This window comes from Xenopus tropicalis, chromosome 3 (genome assembly GCF_000004195.4).
Source record: "Xenopus tropicalis strain Nigerian chromosome 3, UCB_Xtro_10.0, whole genome shotgun sequence".
NCBI classification, from domain to species: Eukaryota; Metazoa; Chordata; class Amphibia; order Anura; family Pipidae; genus Xenopus; species Xenopus tropicalis.
In genome coordinates, this window is record NC_030679.2 from 103,629,698 (window position 1) to 103,654,486 (window position 24,789).

The window sequence follows — 24,789 nt, forward strand, 5'->3', positions numbered from 1 at the left end:
ATGTATTATATTCTGTATGTATTCTGAGTGATGACAGGCAGAGTGAGGGGTTTTGTCTGATACTTTGAGGGGAGTGGCAGACAAAATACCCCATGTGCTATAGGCCTGAATGAGGGAGCTCTGGTTAGAAATCCCTGGTTAGTTCTTAGGGACTGTATAGTTAGTATAACTATATGTATAGTGCAGCCAGTAATGCTATTGCTTTATTGAAGTAAGTGCTACCATATGTACCCTGCCTTTCCAAAATAGAGCTACTTAATCAAATTACACATAAAGAGCCGTTAGGGGAGAACACAGACGCCCAACCTGGTATCAGTAGCGAAGTCTGTTTAATCACATTTCCTGCTTCAGAGTCTGCTGTAGTCATAACAGCGACAGTTCTGCTTCTTTTCTATTCTACCTAAATTCTTTTTCATTTAACTGAATCAATACGTTTATTTCCATGAAACTATTCACAAACAGTTACATTAGCATTAATATATTCCTCTGTGGGGAGCGTTCCTCCTCCCAGATGCAATCCTTCATGCTAAAAGGATTAAAATTTGCATTTCATTATCTACTTCTGTCAAAGCCCAAAATGTACTGGGTGATATTAATAGCCTTGCAACCAAAATAAAACCCCACATCTCTGTTGCTGTACAAGTCAGAGGTGCAAAAAAGCAATTTACCAGATGGCAAAGAGCATCCCCAATAGTTAGACTTAATTAATAGCTCTTTTTATGACAGAATTTGAGGAATCTCATTAAAGAGTTAGTTTTAAAAAACTGAATCACATTGCAGGGTTGGTGGAATAGATGTGATTTGTCTGTATGAGGGGGGGGGGGTTTATAAGGCCCCTGGTAAAATAACTTTAAGGAACTTTTTTTCCTATTATAAGCCGCGTGATTAAATACCATCTGAGTTTAACTTTTGAATGCTTTCTTGTTCAGTCTGACCCTGAGGGATTCCCACATGCCCCTATTCACCTTTGTAGCAACTGTGATGAGGGTTAATTGATGCATGTGGACAGGGAACTTCATTTCACATGATGCAGATTAGTGCGACCTCCTTCTCTAGTACTAGCTGCCAGGGAGAGTGGAGTCTGTGCGCCCTAGCCATGGAGAGAGGTTCTGTTGCTCTAAATGTAGGAAGAAGGCCCATTGGAAAGAAGAGACTGCCCTGCAGGGCTCCACTCGGTTCATTTGCCCTGTTTTTGATTGTTTGTGGCACAGTCTATCTGGTCAATCAAGTGGCTACTTCTCTGGTGGTGACCGGCACACAGCGAATCCGGAGGGATGTAGGTCAGTAATTGTAATGGGTAGTTTCAGAGAAATGCAATGTCTGGTGATCATACTTTAAATGGGGACCTTTTAATGAGTCTCTCTTAAGGTGGCCATACACGCACCGATATTATCGTACGAAACCTCGTTTCGTACGATAATCGGTGCGTGTATGGCATGTCAGCGAGCCGACCGATATCGCAGGAAGCTGCTGAAATCGGTCGGCTCGCCGATCGGCCAAGTTAGAAAATTTTGATCGGGCGCCATAGAAGGCGCCTGACCAAAATTCTCCCTTCAGAGCTGAATCGGCAGAAGGAGGTAGAAATCCTATTGTTTCTACCTCCTTACCTGCCGATTCAGCCCTGAATGGTGTGTGGCGGATCTGACGATGTTTCGTGCGACCGACGGTCGTACGAAACATCGTGAGATCGCCACTTGTATGGCCAGCTTTAGTGAGGTGAGCTGCTTGGTTTATCCCAGCCTGAAGTCATCATTTAAGCACCAAAGGGGCTTTTGCTATATTCTTGTTTTTAAACATTACTAATCTTCACAGGACAAAGTGCACAGGGCCATGTAATATGTCTAACGCTGCCATAGGCAATTGTTGGCCCTGTTGATGTTGTTAAACTACAACTCTCACAATTCTACAGATCGCTAAAGTCCAGCACTACTGGGAGTCGAAGATGTAGTTTAAAAAACATATGTGTTGCCATTACTGCCAGTTACTGGTATTAAGGCCCTGGAGGTGGGCCTTAATTCTTAAAATTGCAATTTTCTATTTAGGAGCACCCAATAGCACATACCGCAACAAAAATATATTTTTATGAAAAATGGTTAATGTAGATAAAGTAGGGTTTTACATATGTGCTGGTTAGAGACCTACATTGTTTGGGGGCATAGTTTTCCTTTAAGGGGTCACTGTATGATGCATGTGTGATTGATTATTCTCACCTTTTCCCCTTTTCAGCCTCTAACCTACTTACCAAAATCATAATTTTTGCTGCTTTACAAGCTCTGGAGTAGAGACAAACAGAACGCAGAAAAAAAGTTAGTTCTGCCATTTCCAGCTCTTCTGTAAAGTGACCTGATTGGCCAAACTACTTGATAATCAGTAAGCTAATTAGTCTTTTTCTTTTGGCCATTTTGCTGACCAGACAAACCTGAAAACGAAATGAGATTCTTTTCTCCGAGTGCAGCAAAGTAAATGTAATCTGGGGTGCCTGCCTTGGCTAATCACTTAACAACGCCTCTATGATGTTGCCATTGGGTGATGCACCTTGACCAGTCATTTTACCAATCAGTAAGCACATTGCATTACCAGGGCTTTTGTCATCTTTGCAATATTGCTTTAATTTTTAGTAGAACTTGGCCACTGGGACCAATTGTGCTGCTGCCATGTGTGCTCTGTTGGGGCCGTGCCTCTACTGATGATAGTGAGAATGAGTTTTCTTTACAATCTGGCAGTGAGATAAGGATTGTTTCTTTCCTCTCCCAGCTGTAAGCAGTTTTAATTTCAATTTAAGTCTTTCCAGACAACATCTTCTCTGAGGCACTCCTGAGAGAGCAGCCCAGGGAGCCGCTGATTTTCTGTCAATGTAATAAAGTCAAAATACAGAGTACTTTGAGGCTAGGATACAAAATGATTCCTAATGTCCTTTCAAAAAGCCTGCTGTTGTGGTTCTGAAGAGGCTAGAATATTTTTTAGGAAGTGATGTTTTCGTTCCAAACCAATCAAAAAAGTTAATTTCTAAAACTTTTTTTCAAACTGTTCTTGAATCTGAGCCTTTAAAAGGCTATCTCCAAGCTGTATTGAGGGCCAATAAAAGACAACTGGCCTACCTATTCACGCAGAGATTTTATTTTAGAAGTCGAATAATAGAGTATTGCTTATGAATGTGTTTGCGTGTGTACTATTCATGGTCAAGGTCTTAGCTGAATGCCTTTTACTATGTTCCTGACCTTTCTTCCAACCGCTGCCGCTGCTGACATTGTGCTCAGCAGTTTCACTGCAGTTTTATGGGAGCTGTGGCACATTATCAAAAATGTAAACAATGGACCCTCAGGCAAATAAGCATGTGGGATGGGCACACATGACTGCATCTTGCCAGAAAGGATGTTTAGCTTATAGAGCACATGCTCTACTAATACAGACTTATTTGACAATAGTCTTCCATGTCAATTAACCCGTTCATGTTATAGAAAAGCTCTTAATTGCAGGTAACGCCTTCCAACAATGGTTACTGTGTTATTGGACATATATCATTTCAAAGAGACAAAATACATTTTTAACCTTCTGCTTATGAGTGGCATTTGTAACATGTAGCTTGCAGTCACATCACAGATAATAATGCAGTAATAATTACAAAACTGATTTTCCACTTTTCACTTTAATGACTTGCTCTGGTCTTGGCTATTACACGGTGGGTATCATTTTTCACACAGGCAGTTTATGGAATCAGCCATTGCACTGAATTGCGCAGTTTGTTTTCAGGCGATGCTCTCTGTAATGAAACATCTTTGCACTGAAGTTATTTTTCAGGAGAAATGCAAGATTTGCTATTATATGAACTTGGAGAAGAAAAGCCTTTGCCATTAGCAATCTGTGGTCACAGAACCTGTAATTTACTGCAATGATAAGATCTGATATACAGTTCTTTTTTTAAAATGCTGGGTGACTCCACATAGTTTTACTTGTGTGCATGATGTTCTGACAGTTTAAAGATTCATTGCAACAAGATTTTGGTCCTGATAATTCTTTTGGGATGGGACAGAGTCCTTATATATGGCACACACAATTTTTATAGTGCTATTTTCTGGACGTATAACTATTTTATTTTCATTTATATACAGGGGGTTACCTGAACCATTAGGTCTGCATTTATACTGAATGACCTCATGAGGTAGAATAAAATCAGCGTTGTTATTATATAAAACTTGCTATTATAAGCATCCATTCGCAAAAATAAACCAGGGCTCTTCAGCTTGCGATTTCTGCATTTGATCTTATCTGTGTTCCAGTGCAGGAAAGTGCAATATGAAATGCAGCCCATCATTCCCTTTCCAACTGTTCTCATTCAGGCGTATGCAAGCTGAGTGCAGGGTGAAACACCCTGTAAGAGCAATAACTATGCAGAGTAAAACCATTTCTAGTTTTCAAAAGGGAGGGAACCTCAAAGTTTTGTCTCTTTGGCCTTCATCTGAGGAGCAGGGCAGATATTGCCTGGTAGCCTGATGCAGGAGGAACTTAGACTCTAAGGCAGTGATCACCAACCAGTGGCTCGTGAGCAACACGTTTCCCCCCAACCCCTTGGATGTTGCTCCCAGTGGCCTCAAAGCAGGTTCTCATTTTTGAAGGCATAAAAACTAAGTATAATGCCAAACAGAGTCTTCAGAGCCCCTGCCAGTCCACTTAGGGGCTATTAAGTAGCCAATTATAGCTCTTATTGGCACCCCCAGGAACCTATTTCATGCTTGTGTTGCTCCCCAACACTTTTTCCATTTAAATGTGTCTCACTTATAAAAGGTTAGGGATCCCTGTCCTAAGGTATGGAGAAAACCTTAGTGGAAATCAGTTCAAAATACCTGCTTGAGGTAGTGAGGGCTCTCTTTAGTTAGTCTAAGCACGTTTCATGCATCAGCTACAACTGTGTTAGGTGCTTTGCCCCCAAACAACTTCAATGATACTGGAATACAGAGGGGAAAAAATGCTGCATTGTGAATGGAGATTGTGTTCGAAATTGCAATTTGCACACTGGTGCAGTGAGTAAACAGCCCTTGGTGCTTTATACTGTGTGCCAGTTTGCAGCGTATGTAATGCATCAATTATTATTGAACAAAGCCAACTTCAAGAAAGTGTTATATAATAAACCACACACAATATGATAACTAAGTGCAGCAAAAGTAGTACAAGTACAACTTTTATTATATAACCCAATTCAGTGCTTAACCTGTGAGTCCTTCCTAACAGCATTTGCAAGCACATGATAACTTGGCCATACACTATTACCTACACTATTAACCTGCCTAATAGATGGCAGATATGCCAGACAGTCTGTCTAAAGGCACATGGGTCATTAAGCAGCTTTTATCGACTTTTGTATGGCCAAAAATAGTATTCTTTATAATTACAATTCTAGTTTACTTAATAAAAGCCAAATATATTCAAAAGTGTCATGTAAAGATTCATAATACTGAAATTTCGAATTTGTTCAATCGTTTTTGTATCACCTCCCACACCAGTCCTGCAGGATCACACCAATAGTGCACGGAGTCTTGAAATAGCAGAGAGAGACTGGTCAGACAGCTCATTCTCATCCTGTGATCTTTGCACTTGGGCTGCTTTGGAATAAGGATTTTCCTCATGTTTCAGCTGTGTTTTGCCTATAGTTATTGAGTTGCATCTTATGACAAACACAAAATGATGAGTAAGTAAATGTAAATGTCTGTCAGTGTCCTCTTAAAATACATTATTATTATTAACATTTATTTATAAAGCGCCAACATATTCCACAGCGCTGTACAATAAGTGGGTTTCATACATTGGACATACACATAACATATAAAGCAATCAATAACCGATACAAGAGGTGAAGAGGGCCCTGCCCAAAAGAGCTTACAATCTACAAGGAGAAAGGGTTGAGACACAAGGTGTACATCTGAAATGAGTGCTATTAATGGCTTTTGCAAAACACATCCAACTATATAGAGAGTAAAGCTCCAAAAGCACCAATTTTATTCATTTCCAGCAGTCTAGGGGTGTGGTCTACAAATGAGCATTAAACCAGTTCAGACCTACAATTAATCGATCAAAACAGAAAATATACCAGCTTAAACCATCCTCTGGACCTGTGTATGGGCTCATTAATCGGGTAAGAAAGTGCATTTTTGGCCAGACACATTTCAAAGGAACGCCAAGTAGTTGTCACTGGACTGAAGGATTCTGCTGTAAACTACTTGTGACCTTTATCAAATCCCTTAATCCCTTCGAGCCTTAGGCACCAAAGTTTAGGGCAAATATTTTATGTGCAAGGCCTCACTCTGCTTGAAATTCTGTGTTCAGCACAGGTCCAGACTGGTAATCTGTAGGCTCTGGCAAATGCCAGAGGGCTGCTGTAATATGCCATAGACAGTCACTACTTATTAATATACTATAGACAGTCACTACTTATTAGGACTGTGGGAGGCTGTCTGGGCCTTTCTATAGCTAAAATGCCAAAGCCTATTTTGATTTCTCAGTCTGGACCTGGTTCACCTCTATGTAAAATGATAAAACTCTAAAATAAAAATGTTGTGTTAGAAATTATTTCATGTGTGCATAATCTTGATCTGGTTTCTTCTCCTTCTTAATGATCTGTCTTTATATTTTTTAGAAAATGAGACTCTCTGTATAGCATCACCGTCATCAGAATTTCCTGAAGATTTTTTCACGGAGCAGGAAAGAAAGCAAGGAGGCCTTATCATTCATTTCCTAATCATACTTTACATGTTTCTAGCTGTGGCCATTGTATGTGAAAGCTATTTTATCCCCTCATTAGAAGTCATTAGCGAGCGTAAGTAATGTATATAACTTATCACACATGATCGTATTTGTAAATTTGCTATGCACTATTGTAACCAAGTTATCTTCAAAGGAGAGACTGATGTGTTGACCCCATGCTGAGTTTGTTAGCAGATTGCCTTGTATATCATTTCTAGGACCTGAATTTGGTACAGTCTCTGTTTTTATGTAAGGTGAAGACACACGGAGCTACTAGTAGCAGCTTCTTGTCTACTAAAATAGACAATGCTGATCATTTACTGATAACTGTCTCTACGTGTGTTTTAGCAGAGGCAATTCTCAGTATTGTCTATGGCAGGGTATTTTCTGGCGTTTAGGGCTCTGGTACACGGGGAGATTAGTCGCCCGCGGCAAAACTCCCTGCTCGCGGGCGACTAATCTCCCCGAGTTGCCTTCCCCCTGCCATCCCACCGGCGAACATGTAAGTCGCCGGCGGGATGGCAGACGCGGCGGCGCGATTTCGCGCAAATCGCCGAAAAAGACTTGCGAGGCTTTTTCGGCGATTTCCCGAAATCGCCCCGCCGCGTCTGCCATCCCGCCGGCGACTTACATGTTCGCCGGTGGGATGGCAGGGGGAAGGCAACTCGGGGAGATTAGTCGCCCGCGAGCAGGGAGTTTTGCCGCGGGCGACTAATCTCCCCGTGTACCAGAGCCCTTAGTAGTTGTGAAAAAGTAGCTGCTACTAACAGGGCCGCCATCAGAAATCACGGGGCCCCTCACAACACAATTTTCTGGGCCCCCCTCCTCCCACACCCTGCCCCCAATGGCCCCTCCCATCAGTACAAAGGACACACAGACATTGGTAGCCAGGGCCTCCCTAAAACATTGGTAGCCAGGGCCTCCCTAAAACATTGGTAGCCAGGGCCTCCCTAAAACATTGGTAGCCAGGGACTCCCTAAAACATTGGTTGCCAGGGACTCCCTAAAACATTGGTAGCCAGGCCCCCCCTAAAATATTGGTAGCCAGGGCCCCCCTAAAACATTGGTAGCCAGGGCCCCCCTAAAACATTGGTAGCCAGGGCCCCCCAGCATCCTCCAGTTACCCCCCTCCCCGGTCCCCCAGCTCCCCCCCAGAGTCCTTTCCAGCATCCTACAGCTACCCCCCAGCTCCCACCAGAAACCTCCAGCTCCCCCCCAGAGTCCTTTCCAGCATCCTCCGGCTACCCCCCAGCTCCCACCAGAAACCTCCAGCTCCCCCCCAGAGTCCTTCCCAGCATCCTACAGCTTCCACACCCCCAAGCATCCTCTGGTTCCCCCCCCCCCCCAGCTCCCACCAGAATCCTCCAGCTCCACGCTGCATCTGCACAGCACCCCCCCAAGCGTCCGCCTGTGGCTATCCCCAGTATCCTCCAGCTCTACCCCCAGCTACTTACTCCCGCTCCCCGCCCTCCACCCCAGCTACTTACTCCCGCTCCCCGCCCTCCACCCCAGCTACTTACTCCCGCTCCCCGCCCTCCACCCCAGCTACTTACTCCCGCTCCCCTGCGGCTTCCTCTGGCATCGTCCAGCTCCCCCAAAGGCAACTACATTCTTCTGCGTCCTCTTCATTTGTGCCGGCTCCCCGCTGCATCTTGAGGTTTTATAATCAAATCTCCCGCTGGCCACCAATGAAGCAATGACAGGGCCCGGAGTTCTTTAAAGGGGGCCCGAGCTAAAAAACTGTATCACGGCCGGGCCCCCTTTAAAGCAACCATCGTCCGGGCCCGGGACAACTGTCCCCCCTGTGCCCCCCTGATGGCGGCCCTGGCTACTAATAGCTCCGTGTGTCTTCTCCCTAAGGGCTCTGGCACACGGGGAGATTAGTCGCCCGCGGCAAAACTCCCTGTTCGCGGGCGACTAATCTCCCCAAGTTGCCTACCCCTGCCATCCCACCGGCGAACATGTAAGTCGCCGGCGGGATGGCAGACGCGGTGGCGCGATTTCGCTCAAATCGCCGAAAAAGACTTGTGAGTCTTTTTCAGCGATTTCCTGAAATCGCGCGCCGCGTCTGCCATCCCGCCGGCGAACATGTAAGTCTCGGGGAGATTAGTCGCCCGCGAACAGGGAGTTTTGTCGCGGGCGACTAATCTCCCCGTGTGCCAGAGCCCTAAATGTAAGTAAATGGCATATAAGACCTAAGGGCTCTGGCACACGGGGAGATTAGTCGCCCGCGACAAAACTCCCTGTTCGCGGGCGACTAATCTCCCCGAGTTGCCTTCCCCTGCCATCCCACCGGCGAAAATGTAAGTCGCCGGTGGGATGGCACACGCGGCGGCGTGATTTTGCGCAAATCGGCGAAAGTTTCAGCGATTTGCGCGAAATCGCGCCACCACGTGTTCCATCCCACCGGCGACTTACATTTTCGCCGGTGGGATGGCAGGGGAAGGCAACTCGGGGAACCGCGAACAGGGAGTTTTGTCGCGGGCGACTAATCTCCCCGTGTGCCAGAGCCCTAAGGCTATATATTAAACAAATAGGGTCATAAGAAACGTATTATTCAAAATGGGATTAAAGCTCTTTGCAAATAAGACTTTTCAACAGTTATCAGTATGCTCTTCTCCAAAATCTATCATGGTTCTTTTGTGCACCTCTTGACTTAAGGGCGAAGACACACAGAGCTACTTAGTAGAAGCTAGTTGTCATGCCTACTCAACGCCAGAAAATACCCTGTCATAGATAATACTGAGAATTGCCTCTGCTAAAATGCATGTAGAGACAATTATCAGTAAGTGATCAGCATTGTCATTTTTGTAGCCGTGGCAAGTAACTACTACTAGTATCTCTGTGTGTCTTCACCCTAAGGGCTCTGGCACATGGGGAGATTAGTCGCCCGCGACAAATCTCCTGTGTCTCGGGCGACTAATCTCCCCGAAATTCCATCCCACCGGCAAAAATGTAAATCGCCGGTGGGATGGTATACGCGGAGGTGTGATTTCACTGAAATCGCGCAAGTTTCCTCTCAAGGCAACTTGCGTGCTTTCACTGAAATCACGCCGCCGTGTATGCCATCCCACCGGCGATTTACATTTTCGCCGGTGGGATGGCAATCAGGGGAGATTAGTCGCCCGCGAACAGGGAGTTTTGTCGCGGGCGACTAATCTCCCCGTGTGCCAGAGTCCTAAAGGAAAGAGGCATCATTTTGCCTCAGCATACATCCTTGGTTAGCCTGTGCCTTGAATATACAGTGGGGGTCATTTATAAACACTGGGCAAATTTGCACCTGGGCAGAAACTCTACACAGCCAATTGGATGATTGCTTTTACTGTTCAATCTGTAGCTGGCTGGAAAAATCTAACCACTAATTGGTTGCTATGGGTTATTGCCCAGGTGCAATTTTGCCTAGTGTTTAAACATGAGCCCCAGTGAGTTTTAGGTTTAGTCAGTTTATATACCACCAGGGTTGGACTGGGCCAGTGAGACACTGGGACAAAAGACGATAGGCTCTGGCCTCCATGGGCCCATCGTCCCAGGCCCACTCTCCCGTGGCACTGCAAATGCTCCCCTCCCTCACTTGATCACAGCCTTAAGTGAGGTAAAACATATATGGTGCAATAGCTACGGCAGGGGAGGGAGGAGGGTTACATCAGGAGGGGGACCCTTGATCTTGCAACAGGGGGCCTTGAGAGCCTGTAGGCCCTGTCTCTTCTGTCTGATGCTGGATACACCAAGCTGGAAAACACTGAGATGCACTAAAATCCATATTCCCTAGAGAAGGGGTAAACTTGCAGATAACATCCTCTTTACCTTTATTCTTATGGCCAGTGAAGAAAAATCGGATGGTCAGTTTTCAAGAACAAAAACAATCCCAAAAGCTCCTACACTATCAGAGCTGCACAGTTATAGACTTCTCTGTCTGGTATGATTTATGATGGAAGATTTCCTCATCAGTATCAAGGGGTAAAATAATGCATGTTCGGAATTCTGAATAATGTTAAATAAGAAAGAATACATCCCTAAAGGACAACTGGCAACAGGGGATTTTGCCTTCCATTGGAATCTGTATTTTCAGATTGAAGAGTGTTGAACTTGATAGACAAATGTGTTATTTCCTACTGTAATGTAATTCTATAGAACTGCAAGTGAAAGTGTTAGCATTGATATAAAACCGTGGAAACATTATTAGCCTAATTAGAACTAGGAAAATGTACAGGTACTAGAGGAAGGTGAACAGATTATATTGTATGTGGAAACGATAATATTGCTGATAATTAATATTATGTATTAATCTACTCTAATGTATCTCATTTAAAGGCCTTGGTCTTTCCCAGGATGTGGCAGGAGCAACATTCATGGCAATTGGAAGTTCAGCTCCAGAATTTGTCACAGTGTTTCTAGGTAATGGGAATATAACTGTCTACAACCGAAGTAAATATGATACAGAAAATGTTGCATGGTAACCTACAGAAATGGAGGTTTGCTAGAATTGACCAAGGGTTCTTAAACAGGGGCTTTTTTATGCGCTTTGCACTGCTAATATTGTAGCTTTGGAAAGCAGATTTTGCTACATGATGATGTGTCTGGGCACATATTGATGCAAGAAACATGCCTAAAGTTTTGTTTTATTTCAGGGGTATTTGTCACAAAGGGAGATATCGGTGTGAGCACTATTGTTGGATCAGCTGTCTATAATCTTCTTGGAATATGCGCTGCATGTTGTTTGCTTTCATTATCGGTATGATATTTATATGGAGGGGTTCATATCCTAACACTTTTCCTTCCTTGGCCAATATACTGGATAACACATTTAAGTTACTTTATATGCTCAAAGTCTGGCGATATGTTTGCCCTTGGATGTATTTCAGTACTATCCATTGGGATGCTTGGAGTAACTACAGGCTGTTGGGGCATTAAAAAGCTGCTGTGGTCCTCACCCTAAGAATTTTTAAATCTGCCTGATTAACATCTAGATAACTTTTAGGTACATAAGCTGCCAACTCAGTGTTATTGAGCCGAATTGGCAACCTAACTCTGCCCGTGTGTGGCTACCTTTAGTCGCACTGCTATTTACTTCACAATTACAAATGGCTCTAAGCGCTGTAAAGAAACAAAAAAAAGTTCTACCCAAGTCAACTTTATGTATAGCGCAACTGAAATGAAATACAGACTTGGCTCATTCTTCTTTAAATATATTTTGCAATAAAAAAGGAAATGTGCACCTATGTTTAGGGTTGTATTAAGCTCCAGTGCTCAGCCTGCCTCCTTCACAATTATGTATGTCTGTGGTGCCCGGTTGGGGGGACTTCTTATAGTAAACATGGCCCTGTCTGTATTCAGTGTCCCACAACTACGGCACAAGTTGAAAATCAATCTCCTATTGTCTTAATTATACCATTTATTTTTCTTAGTGTTAAATAGTGTTAGAACCAAAACCATACAATTAAAGTTAATGTGCTTTTGATTTTATACTGCCCTGAAGAGCAGGTGAGGTGGGAACCTCACCTGCTCTTCAGGGCAGTCATATGAAGAAGAGAATAATTAAATTACCCCTTCCAGATAAACATCCTGTATAATCTCCTCTTTATCTGTAAACTAAAGACACAGGCAGCAACAGCAAAAGGAAGGGAGATGTTTATAAATAGCTAATTTCCTCTCCCTGATTCCATGAGGAGGGGGGAATAGAAAAGACAAATAATATATATTTATTTGTACTTTATAATGAAAATATTAAAATATAGATCTTATTAATTAAAAGAATAGACTGATAATATTTACAAGTCCTTTTTTTGGGAGATTATGAAGCATTTTGTTACAGAACTTTGTCGTTAAAGGTACGGCAATACCAGAAGTTAAATGCCCTAAAAGCTCCCACATCTTATTACAGTTCACCAAAGAAAGTCACCCACTTTCTATTCATTCCTATCCATTCCGGATTTATCAATGTGTGAAAGTTAGCTTTCACTGTTTGATATATGCTTCTAAATATCCAAAAGGAAGAATACAAAGTTGAGTGACTTTTCTATTGTGAGATCTAATCTCACATTTTGATAAATCTGCCCCTAAGGGGCACATTTACTTACCCACGAACGGGCCGAATGCGTCCGATTGCGTTTTTTTTCATAATGATCGGTAATTGGCGATTTTTGGGAAAATTATCGCGACTTTTTCGTTGCCATTCCGAATGTTGCGCAAAATCTGGCGATATTTTCGTAGTGTTAAAACTTGTGCGAAAAGTCGCGCCTTTTTCGTAGCCATTCCGAAAGTTGCGCACAATGTTGCGATTTTTTCGTAGCGTTCGGATTCATTCAAGCTTCAGTATGGTGACTTTTCTTGGGCCAGGTTGGAGCTGCAGAGTGCCATTGAGCCCTATGGGAGGCTTTCCTTGGGCCGGGTTGGAGCTGCAGAGTGCCATTGAGCCCTATGGGAGGCTTTCCTTGGGCTGGGTTGGAGCTGCAGAGTGCCATTGAGCCCTATGGGAGGCTTTCCTTGGGCCGGGTTGGAGCTGCAGAGTGCCATTGAGCCCTATGGGAGGCTTTCCTTGGGCCGGGTTGGAGCTGCAGAGTGCCATTGAGCCCTATGGGAGGCTTTCCTTGGGCCAGGTTGGAGCTGCAGAGTGCCATTGAGCCCTATGGGAGACTTTCCTTGGGCCAGGTTGGAGCTGCAGAGTGCCATTGAGCCCTATGGGAGACTTTCCTTGGGCCGGGTTGGAGCTGCAGAGTGCCATTGAGCCCTATGGGAGACTTTCCTTGGGCCGGGTTGGAGCTGCAGAGTGCCATTGAGCCCTATGGGAGACTTTCCTTGGGCCGGGTTGGAGCTGCAGAGTGCCATTGAGCCCTATGGGAAACTTTCCTTGGGCCAGGTTGGAGCTGCAGAGTGCCATTGAGCCCTATGGGAGACTTTCCTTGGGCCAGGTTGGAGCTGCAGGGTGCCATTGAGTCCTATAGGAGGCTTCCAAAATCATGCTAAGTCTGAAAGTTTCGGCCGCCGCTTATGAGCGCTCAATACGAAAAAGTCGCGACAAGATACGAGCGAATCGTAATGGCTACGAAAAACTTATCGTATTGGTAACGAAAAAGTCGCAACAATTTCCGAAAAGTCGTAAAGGAGCCGAAAAAATCGCAAAAATACGAAAAAGTCCCAAATGTTCGTTTTCCAATCGGAATTTTTCCAATTCAAATTCGTGTCTTAGTAAATCAGCCCCTAAGTCTCATAATTGTAAAATCTGGCACAATTTCTAGAATTTGGGTGTTCATTACCTAAAGCTAAACAAAACACAAGACCTGATGACAAACATGCTGCAATATAAAAAATGTGTAATTTCTGTTTTCCTCTTTTGCCCAGGTTTCAAGGCTCACTTGCTGGCCTTTATTTCGAGATTGTGTGGCTTATGCAATTAGTGTTGCAGCAGTAATTGCAATAACGTTTGACAACAGGATATACTGGTGAGTTTCAAACAGAATGCCCATTCTATCATTCTAACATAAAACATAATACGCATAAGATATTGTCCATGTAGATTGTAAGCTCTTCAGAGCATGGACCTCATTTCAAATTTGTATTGAAACTTGTGAGAAATTTATTATCATTGTCTAATTTACAATAACTTTACCAGGTTTGTGTTCATGCCTTGAAATGTACTAAGCACATTTGTGGTGCTATATGGTATATGAGTAAATACAACACAAGAAGACCATAGTGCCACAGAATGGACCAAGGAGACGGTCATGGCACTGAAATAAGAGTTCTCTTTATTTTATTTACCCAGAGATGCTTTTGGAGTTTTGTAACTTGTGTGCAATGCATTAGGATTTTTTTTCCTTATCATTTACCCTTTTTATTACATGTACTTACTTGCCATACATTTTACATGAATCCATACTCTTTACTCCCAGCTGAAAGTTCACATCAGAATTTCGAAAAGGTTGAACTCCAAACTTGCATTTCAGAAAGCCTGCATTACATTCTAGGCTTGTAACATATAATGATGTGGGAATGAATTGTAGAAGACATTCAGAACAGACTTTGCTACCAAAGGAGGTTTTCATGTAATTTCTTGTACTTTTCCTTTTAAATGTCACCTATTGTCAAAAAATATAATGAAGAAGTCTTCCGGTTCCCATAGGAGATAGGAGCAGTGGATATGCCCCCAGTTTTACACGTATGCACATAGTAAATGCACTTGCTTGGCATGCACATGGTTGGGCCCCAACATGGCCACCCGTTCAGGAGGCTCTTAGAGCAGGCCTGTCCAACTGGAGATAAACATGCCAGACATGGCCCAACATGGCAACAACCAGAAAGCAGAATGCGGACTTTATTATTAGTACAGGTAGTAGTTTTAGGGCAGCATAGAGGGTAGTACTGAGCTCTGTAGCTCTGGGGTCCTAGGTTTAATTCCAACCAGAGCACCGCAAGGAGTTTGTAGGGCTCATTTATGACCGCAAGTTCATGTTCACTGAAATGCAGCATTTTCCCGAGAATTCCACCATTGTCATGGTCACAAGAGATAGTTGCACCTGACACTATTACAGCTGATTCGTCAAAATTATAGCAAGAGAGCTTGTACTTTGTCGCAAACTCAATGCAATTCTTCTGAATATTTTTTTTTTTACAAAATTTGACAATTTCCAGTGTTAGGGCACATGCCCTACTTGCATGCCTAATGTTTAGACACAAGCATGTTGTACCCATTGACACCAGAGGTGGGGGTAGCCCTAGGGTTCCTCTTCATCAGTAGGAGGACCAAACTGGAAAGTTATAAAACCAAAATATAAATTAAAACATAAAAAATGAGGATATGCAATAGCTTTTAAATGCAACTAGAATGCCACTATCACTTTGCCCATTAGTTAATAAACTTCACCCCCAAACAATGGGTATATGGCATATTTGGCCAACTTTGACACTAATCATTCCGATTCTCTACATATTATGTGCTCTTAATCCACTCGTCCAACCAAATGTGAGTATTAATTGTAACTCACTCCTCCTCCAGCATCCACAACTGAGAACAACACATTGTCTGTATTTTGGAAAGTAATCATCCAATTCAAAGTGAATGTGACTTATAGATCTAAAAACAGTATTTTTTTTTTTCTGACAGGTATGAGTCGGCATCACTGATTTTGATATATGGCATATATATTGTTACAATGTGCTTTGACATTCGGATAAACCAGTACATTATGAGGAGGTTCAGCCCTTGCTGTACCTGTTGCCGTGAAGCAATGGTAGGAAACACAGAGCATGAGCCATTGCTCGGCTGGAAAGAAGACAGTTTGCCAGTTATTCGCCGCCACTCAAGGTCAGATAGTGGGATTTTTCAGGAAGAATCTGATTATTCTCAACTCTCCATAAGTCTGAGTGGGCTGAAGGAATCCTCTAACAGTATGTATTATCAGACTACTGATCAATATTTAATAATGTTATAAGCATCTTTTGTAGCTGAAGATCCAGATATGCTTGTTTAAAAAAAAAAAAAAAAAAAAAAAAAAAGACTGTCCAACTACAGGCCTGCTGGCTGGTTGTAGCCCTTTATTACATTTTTAGGCTTTTTGATTTATGACATCATTATTTTTATTATAATCCCCCCTGGCATATGTGGTATGTAGTGGATAATTAGGCTGTTGTCCATATATCTGTGATGGTATCTGATGTAGCTTACTCTGTTGAGGAATAAGATACACAGGTATAGTTTATGGGTTGCCACTGGGGCTGACTATAGGTGAGCTCCAGTATTTCCTGAGAACTCAGAGTTGGTTTTAGTGTATGTAATCTGTTGCTTATCAGCAGCTCAGCCCCATATTAGTTGATTATAGAAAATGGGAATAGCATTGCTTTTAGTACACACAAATTTCCCTTGTCACGGCGACTAATCTCCCCGAAATGCCATCCCACCGGCGAGAATGTAAATTGCCAGTGGGATGGCATACGTGGCGCCGCGGTTTCCCCGAAACCGTGGAAGCTGCCTTGAGAGGAAACTTCTGCGTTTTCAGGGAAATCGCGGCGCCGCGTATGCCATCCCACCGGCAATTTACATTTTCGCAGGTGGGATGGCATTTCGGGGAGATTACTCGCCCGCGAACAGGGAGATTTGTCGTGGGCGACTAATCTCCCCGTGTGCCAGAGCCCTTATGCTGATTCCCTATATTTCTATTTTATTTAACTGTACCTATGCTGTATCTTGCTGCTAAATTGGTAAGCAGTAGCGTTAACCACTTCCAACACTGGCTACTCCTATTTCCACTGGCAACTCTTATTGTTGCCGGTGGAAAGCCATTTTGGAGTGATTAGTCGTCCATGATAGCAGAGATCTATCACAGGTGACTGAACCGCTCTGTGGGTTCTTAACCTAAACCTGTTATAGATGTTTCCTGCAGGTGACAGGCAGCCATCTCCAACTCTTTTGCTCACACATGTTCCTTTCTCATTCAGACCCCCCAAGTGTCTTCACAATGCCAGAAAATGACCTGAAAAGGATTATTTGGGTATTGTCGTTGCCTATTATTACTTTGCTGTATTTGACTGTGCCAGACTGCAGGAGGAAAAGGTGGAAAAACTTGTTCATTCTCACCTTTCTCATGTCAGCCGTTTGGATTTCTGCAGTTACCTACATTCTTGTGTGGATGGTGACAGTTGTTGGTAGGTACAGTCCTTACCCATTATGTATATTCTGTATAATACACACGAGCCATGAATATCCTGTAAAATATATCCTTATAAATAGTGCTCAGTGATGTCATTAGTTATATATCTGTGCCTTATGATGCAATTTGTCACTGCCTCACTGAAACTTGAGTAATGTGACACAAATGATATAACGTGTTACATAGAGAGCAATGTACACCCTACTCTAAATTATAAGGCTATTCATTAGAAGTCACCTTACAGTTCCATGACCTTTATAAAAGCACTTGGCCTTGGGTGCTGGTGACCCTAGAAATGAAGCAGTGTTTTGAATGGAATAAGGATAAGAAGTGATAAACACAGGCTCATATATATAATTTTATTATTCTAAATGTTTTTCTATTCCTGTGCTCCTAGCTAATCGTGGTTATCACAGAAGCACGAGTCGGGGCTGGCTCTGCCTGTCTGACCCACAAAGCCACGCTAAACAAAATCACATGCCTTCTTAATGGAATTCCATCTAAAAATGACAGAACTGCTCATTCAGAAGCATCCTCCATTCAATGATTTCTTTATCCCTTTCATACACAAACCCCCTTCAGCTTTCTGCTATTCCTGCCATGCACGAAACCTCTTGGGCTTTTGATGTATTTGTAAAATATCAATTGTCAGTGAAAAATAATTCTAAAATATACACCGTTAAAAATATTGTTCTTCTAAGCGTGACAGGGATTAATATTTACACATGGCTGCCCTCTAAATGAACAACCTGGTTGTCACGTGATCCACAGGACTTCCTTTGACTAATTGTCCTAATATGTATTATAGGATTATTGTCCATATCTCCAGAGTTCACTTGGATTAACATTAAGAAATCTCCCTTTCTAATGCCGCCTGTAATGAATAAAAATAGTTCCTTTTGTGTAGTTTCCCCTACTGTGCAATTGGCAGCTTGTTTTACTGGGCAAGTGCAATGTCTGCCGACGTTGTTTAGAGCATAACCAATCACTTTTTTGAAAATCAATACGAATGCAGTTTATATTGTATTTATTGCCTTTGCAAAATTGCAGGGCAGCTTGACAGAATGCACAAATGCACATGTTCAAGATGCTGCATTCCACTGAATTCCTTACCTGCAAGGCAGAAAGTGCTACACACATGCCATTTACACAGCAAGAAGAATTGGTCTTTGTCTTTGTAAAGAGGCTCTTTGAGAGACAATAACCTACAAGTTGAGTGCCGTTACATAGTGCAACCATGCTTTATACCTCTGTGAGGGAACATGAGTGTATGGCCTGCGTCACACAAGCACTGGTTCACACTGACAAGTTCATGGCATAAATATCTAACCTGTGTGTTGCTGTATCAGAAGAACCTAGGGGTAGGCTAGTAACACTGTCCTTTTGTCAGTATAAGCACTACAAAGAAGCGGAGCAACGCAACTAGAGAATAGTTAAGTGTGCTGTTCTCCAAAATATCCCACTATTAACTGTAAACTAACTTCATATGACATAGACATCGATATTCTGACACAATCTTCAACTTTTTCATTTAGCATGGTTTATCAGTCAGTTATTCAGCAACTCTCTAATTCAGAATGTCGTAAGATAACTGGTTCCTGGGTCTTGTTTACCTTTAAAAACAAATGAGAGACCGGAATATGAATAACCGAAAACCAGAATAGAAAGCTAAAGAATAAAAAATGTAGCCTCACAGACCTATAGTCTTTGGGGTCAGTGACCCCATTTTGAGGACTGAAAACATGCAGAGGAAGGCAGATAGTATAAAAACTACTACTATGAAGAGCAGCTGCAAAGTAGCTAGGAATAGTATATCCTATAATACACTATGGGCCAGATTTATAAAGATTCTAATTTGATTTTTTTCACAATTTTTTTGTGCTAAAAAAACTCTTATTTAAATTATGTTTCAAAAATTCAAATGTCTGGTATTTATTACGTGCAAAAAACTCAAACGTAAAAATTTGCCACCTAAAAGAGTTTCTATAGAAGTGTATGGGAGTTGTCCTAGGCAAAGTCAAGCCATATTTTCAAATTTTTTGAGTTTGTAAAATTGAGGTAAAACTTTTCCTTATAAATAAGTGAGCATTCAATATGAGAGTTTCTCAAATTCACAAACTCGAAAATTGATACATAAGCCCATAAAAGTTAATCAAGAGGTAAACCACCCCTTTAGAGCTGGCCATACACACACACACACACACCAATATAATCGTACAAAACAAACTTACGATTTTTGGGCCACATGTGCGCTTCACATTATCGTCCTATAAATTTTCCTACAGTGACGAACGGTCGTTTAGTCAATCGGACAGGGTAGAAATTTCTGTGGGATACAATAAAATATGTGCGTGTATTGTATATCTGACAATATCCTTGGGGGACCTACAATGCATTTCTAGGAAGTCACTTTCATATGATTGGTGTCTGCCAATTATTTCAGATTTAGAACATCCTACAATGTCAGTCTGAATGTTTTCAATCATAGCATATAAACGTACGGCCAATATCCGAATGATTGTCGGAAGACTAAAATATGAATGCGTACGGCCACCTTCATGGTCCTTTTAGTGATCTGAATAAGGTAGCCAACAGATATAATACATGAATAAATATTGCCCTTTAATGAGTCACTGATGGATCAGCTGACATGAGCCACAGCTCTGTTTATTCATTGGTTTGTATAATCTAGCAAGAAAAAGTATGTGAACCCTTTGGAATTATATGGATTTCTGCACAAATTGGTCATAAAATGTGATCTGATCTTCATCTAAGTCACAACAATAGACAATCACAGTCTGCTTAAACTAATAATACACAAATAATTAAATGTTTCCATGTTTTTATTGAACACTCCATGTAAACATTCACAGTGCAGGTGGAAAAAGTATGTGAACCCTTGGATTTAATAACTGGTTGAACCTCCTTTGGCAGCAATAACTTCAACCAAACACTTCCTGTAGTTGCAGATCAGATGTGCACAACGGTCAGGAGTAATTCTTGACCATTCAGTTCAGCAATGTTCTTGGGATGTCTGGTGTAAATCGCTTTCTTGGGGTCATGCCACAGCATCTCAATCGGGTCGAGGTCAGGACTCTGACTGGGCCACTCCAGAAGGAGTATTTTCTTCGGTTTAAGCCATTCTGTTGTTGATTTACTTCTATGCTTTGGGTTGTTGTCCTGTTGCAACACCCATCTTTTGCTGAGCTTCAGCTGGTGGACAGATGGCCTTAAGTTCTCCTGCAAAATGTCTTGATAAACTTGGGAATTCATTTTTCCTTCGATGATAGCAATCCGTCCAGGCCCTGACGCAGCAAAGCCGCCGCCAAACCATGATGCCCCCACCACCATACTTCACAGTTGGGGTCAGGTTTTGATGTTCGTGTGCTGTGCCTTTTTTTCTCTGCACATAGTGTTGTGTGTTTCTTCCAAACAACTCAACTTTCATTGAGTCCACAGAATATTTTGCCAGTACTGCTGTGGAACATCCAGGTGCTCTTTTGCAAACTTTAAATGTGCAGCAATGTTTTATTTGGACAGCAATGGCTTCCTCTGTGGTATCCTCCCATGAAATTCATTCTTGTTTGGTTTTTTACGTAGATTCGCTAACACGGATGTTAGCAGATGCCAGACACTTTTGTAAGTCTTTAGCTGACACTCTAGGATTCTTCTTCACCTCATTGAGCATTCTGTGCTGTGCTCTTGCAGTCATCTTTACAGGACGACCACTCCTAGGGAGAGCAGCAGCAGTGCTGAACTTTCTCCATTTATAGACAATTTGTCTTACCGTGGACTGATGAACAGCAAGGCTTTTGGAGATACTTTTATAACCCTTTCCAGCTTTATGTAAGTCAACAATTCTGTTTTGTGTGAGGCATCATTCACATCAAGCAATGAGTCTTGGTAAAAGCAAACCCAAAACTGGTGGGTGTTTTTTATAGGGCAGGGCATCTGTAACCAACACCTCCAATTTCATCTCATTGATTGGACTCCAGTTGGCTGACACCTCACTCCAATTAGCTCTTGGAGATGTCATTAGTCTAGGGGTTCATACTTTTTCCACCTGCACTGTGAATGTTTACATGGTGTGTTCAATAAAAACATGGAAATATTTGTGTGGTATTAGTTTAAGCAGACTGTGATTATCTATTGTTGTGACTTAGATGGAGATCAGATCACATTTTATGACCAATTTGTGCAGAAATCCATATAATTCCAAAGGGTTCACATACTTTTTCTTGCAACTGTATGTGTGCCCTTTGTTTGAATAGAGCTTCATGAGACTATGGGGTAGATTTTAAAGTAATAGACACAAAAAAACTACTACAAAAAATATTAATGTTCAGTAAAAGTTACATCATGTTGATTGGTTTTCACTGATAGGTTTGCTTTTTGTTAAGTGAAGTTCATAAACCTGACTTTATTACCAACCTGTCTAATGCTAATGGAATGCTGCTGCACAAATATTGCAGCCCCCTCATAGAGGAGCAATGGGGATCAGATAGGTAATTTAAAATACTTTTAAGGCAAAATTATAAATAGCCTGCAAATTTTATGATAGATGTAAAAAAAAAAAAAAAAAAAAATTCTGGTATCATTAGTTCACATTAAAATGTAATGTCTTATTATAGAATCATCCAATGGCATTTATTAGATACATTCACGAAAAGAGTTTATTTGCATGAAACTTTTATGGGTTAGAGTAGTGATCCCCAACCAGTGGCTCAGGGGCAACATGTTGCTCTCAGTGCCCCCAAACCAGGTAGTTATTTTTGAATTCCTGACTTTGGGGCAAGTTTTGAATGATTAAAAACAAGATTTACTACCAAAAAAAGAATCCTGTAAGCTGATAGGGTGCATAGAGGCTGCCTAATAGCCAATCTTAGCCCTTACGTGGCACCTCCATGAACATTTATGGTGCTTGTGTTGCTCTCCAAGACTTTTTACATTTGACTGTGGCTCACAAGTAAAAAAGGTTGGGGGTCCCTGGGTTAGAGTGACATGCCTCATATGTTCAGCAAAGGTATTCCTTCATATTGAGCCAAATAGGAAGATTTTAGTAATCACTTTAGTTACATTTGTCTAAAACTTTGCATGCTTGAATTCTACACATGCAAAGTTGCAACACATTGTTCCAGCCAGTTACAAATCCTTCATGTTGAATTAAGCCGATGTCAATTTGCTGAAGCTCATTGAATACATTGCAGGTGAAACGTTAAGTATACCAGACACAGTTATGGGACTGACATTACTCGCTGCTGGAACAAGCATACCAGACACAGTTGCAAGTGTGCTTGTGGCAAGAGAAGGTAAGACTCACTCTTATAAACATGATGCATTCGCAAATAGTCTTCTTTTTAGAACATATTCCAGAGTATTTCCTTATTGTATCAGACTAGGGAAATAAGTTTCTGAATATCCACTTAGTGATGCTATGGCTTTTATTATTAAAGGTAGCCATACCTCTCATGTAAGTTCTTCATGTATAATTCATTTTACTGGACAAAAGAAATTCACTTGAGGGAGACCACCTTTGGACCCCAGGCTGATGCTTAAAAAAAAAAACCCAAAATATAGCTAATTTTTTGCACTACAATTTCACAAATTGCCCTTATGGTAATGCCCCATGGACAGATTAGTCACCCACAATAGATCTGTACTACTGCGGGCAACCAATATCCAAAATGACTTTTTTTACTGGCAACAAAGGAAGTCACCAGTGGAAAGGACTATGCATCTCTTCAGCTTTCTGAAGTCACACAAAGTTACCTGCAGGAGGAAACGTTGCACTACTTTGGAAAACCGAAGTGAGGTGCAGAACTTTCCAGTCTTTTCCCTCTTGCTGGTAGAAAGGCATTTCCGAGAAATTAGTCACCCTCGATAGAGATCTATCACAGGCAACTAATCTATCCATGGGCCATTAAGCTTACAGCTGGATTGGCTGCCCCCATGGCTACACAACAGCTCTGTTTATATAAACTATAAGAAGAAAATAAAAGGAATCCTGGGAGTGAATTCCAAACAAACTCCTAAAAAAAAAAATCCAATTTACATGGGTTTATCCTACAGGCTAAAACTCACCCACTAGGTTTTAAAGCAGAAGCCAGGATAATGGCTGATCAGATTCCCAACTACTGATTGGTTTTGCCTTTCTTGAGGCTCAGCAGTGTAGTGCACGGTTTTCTGATCAGCTAAGGTAGTCATTGTGTGGTTTCAAAAAACAAGTCATTAAGGTTGAGGAGCTGGCCTCATACAGATACAAATAAACTAAAGGAATTCTGGGAGTGAATTCCAAACAAACTCCTAAAACCCCCCCCCCCCATTTACATGGGTTTATCCTATAAGCTAAAGCTCACCCACAAGTTTTAAAGCAGAAGTCCAATGAGCCTCAAGAAAGGTGAACCAGTTTGTAGTTGGGAATCTGATCAGCTATTATCCTGGCTTCTGCTTTAGCCTATAGGATAAACCCATGTAAATGGGATTTTTTTAGGAGTTTGTTTGGAATTCACTCCCACAATTCCTTTTATTTGTATCTGTATGAGGCCGTCTCCTCAACCTTAAGGGTTTCTGAAGCAAACAACTTTTACCAGTGCAGGGCAACAGTAATTATATTTTAAGTAACACCAAAAAATGAAAATGTTTTAAAGAAAAACTTAACTGCAGTTACATTGACAACTTTAAAACCACTGCAAATTAAATGTATATTAAAGTTGCTTAGCACCCATTATGTCCACATTTAGAAATGTGTGCCAAAGGGAAAGCTTAGTATTTAAACGACAGTTTCACAGACAGATTTAATTTCACAATTTAGCATAAAATTTAAACACACTGGTTAAGAAACACAGCCCTTAAGTGTGGGAAACTCTGGGGATACTAATCTTCTTTTAGGATATTTATAATTATACCCTTACCATGACTAATAGCCCATAAGAGGACTTGCAGAATGTTAGAATATGTCAAAACCAGGTTTTGTCTGAAGCAATGTAAAACAATTGGGGTTTTTTTTTTTTGCAGGTAAAGGAGACATGGCCATGTCGAACATTGTGGGATCCAACGTATTTGATATGCTGTGTTTGGGAGTCCCTTGGTTTATTAAGACTGTCTTTGTAGACAGGTCAGCACCTGTGGAAGTAAACAGCAGTGGAATAACATACACCACCATTTCTCTCCTCTTCTCCATTCTGTTCATCTTTGTGGCTATACATTTAAATGGATGGAAACTTGATAAGAAGTTGGGAGTTATGTGCCTACTGATGTACTTATTATTTGTTACATTATCAATATTGTATGAACTTGGCATTATAGGGAATACAGCTATCGTGATGTGTGGTGACTAATAAAAACACCTAAATCTAATAATGGTATCCCTGTGAGTACTGCTTTAGCTTAGTGGACACAAAGCTATAACACAA

General features: G+C 41.8%; 1 protein-coding gene across 2 annotated transcripts; it reads left to right on the forward strand.

The window, feature by feature from the left end:
* The first annotated feature begins 879 nt into the window (after positions 1–879).
* On the forward strand, positions 880–24,733 carry slc24a5 (solute carrier family 24 member 5). 2 transcript variants are annotated; one of them, XM_002936566.5, is made up of 9 exons: positions 880–1,280; positions 6,629–6,808; positions 11,046–11,129; positions 11,363–11,466; positions 14,073–14,173; positions 15,835–16,118; positions 17,166–17,372; positions 22,585–22,686; positions 24,392–24,733. In XM_002936566.5, the coding sequence occupies exons 1-9, from the start codon at positions 1,025–1,027 to the stop codon at positions 24,712–24,714; spliced, it is 1,641 nt and encodes a 546-aa protein (XP_002936612.2). In that variant the 5' UTR covers positions 880–1,024; the 3' UTR covers positions 24,715–24,733. The 2 variants fall into 2 exon arrangements, with proteins under 2 accessions (XP_002936612.2, XP_031755055.1); XM_031899195.1 differs by lacking the exon at positions 880–1,280 and adding an exon at positions 5,495–5,683.
* The last annotated feature ends 56 nt before the right edge of the window (positions 24,734–24,789 follow it).

Bases quoted from the DNA above. Each gene is read 5' to 3' on its own strand.
- slc24a5 (XM_002936566.5), top strand. From the start codon at position 1,025: ATGATGCAGATTAGTGCGACCTCCTTCTCTAGTACTAGCTGCCAGGGA. The intron at 1,281-6,628 runs GTCAGTAATTGT...TATATTTTTTAG, and splicing joins GCGAATCCGGAGGGATGTAG to AAAATGAGACTCTCTGTATA. The intron at 14,174-15,834 runs GTGAGTTTCAAA...TTTTTCTGACAG, and splicing joins TTTGACAACAGGATATACTG to GTATGAGTCGGCATCACTGA.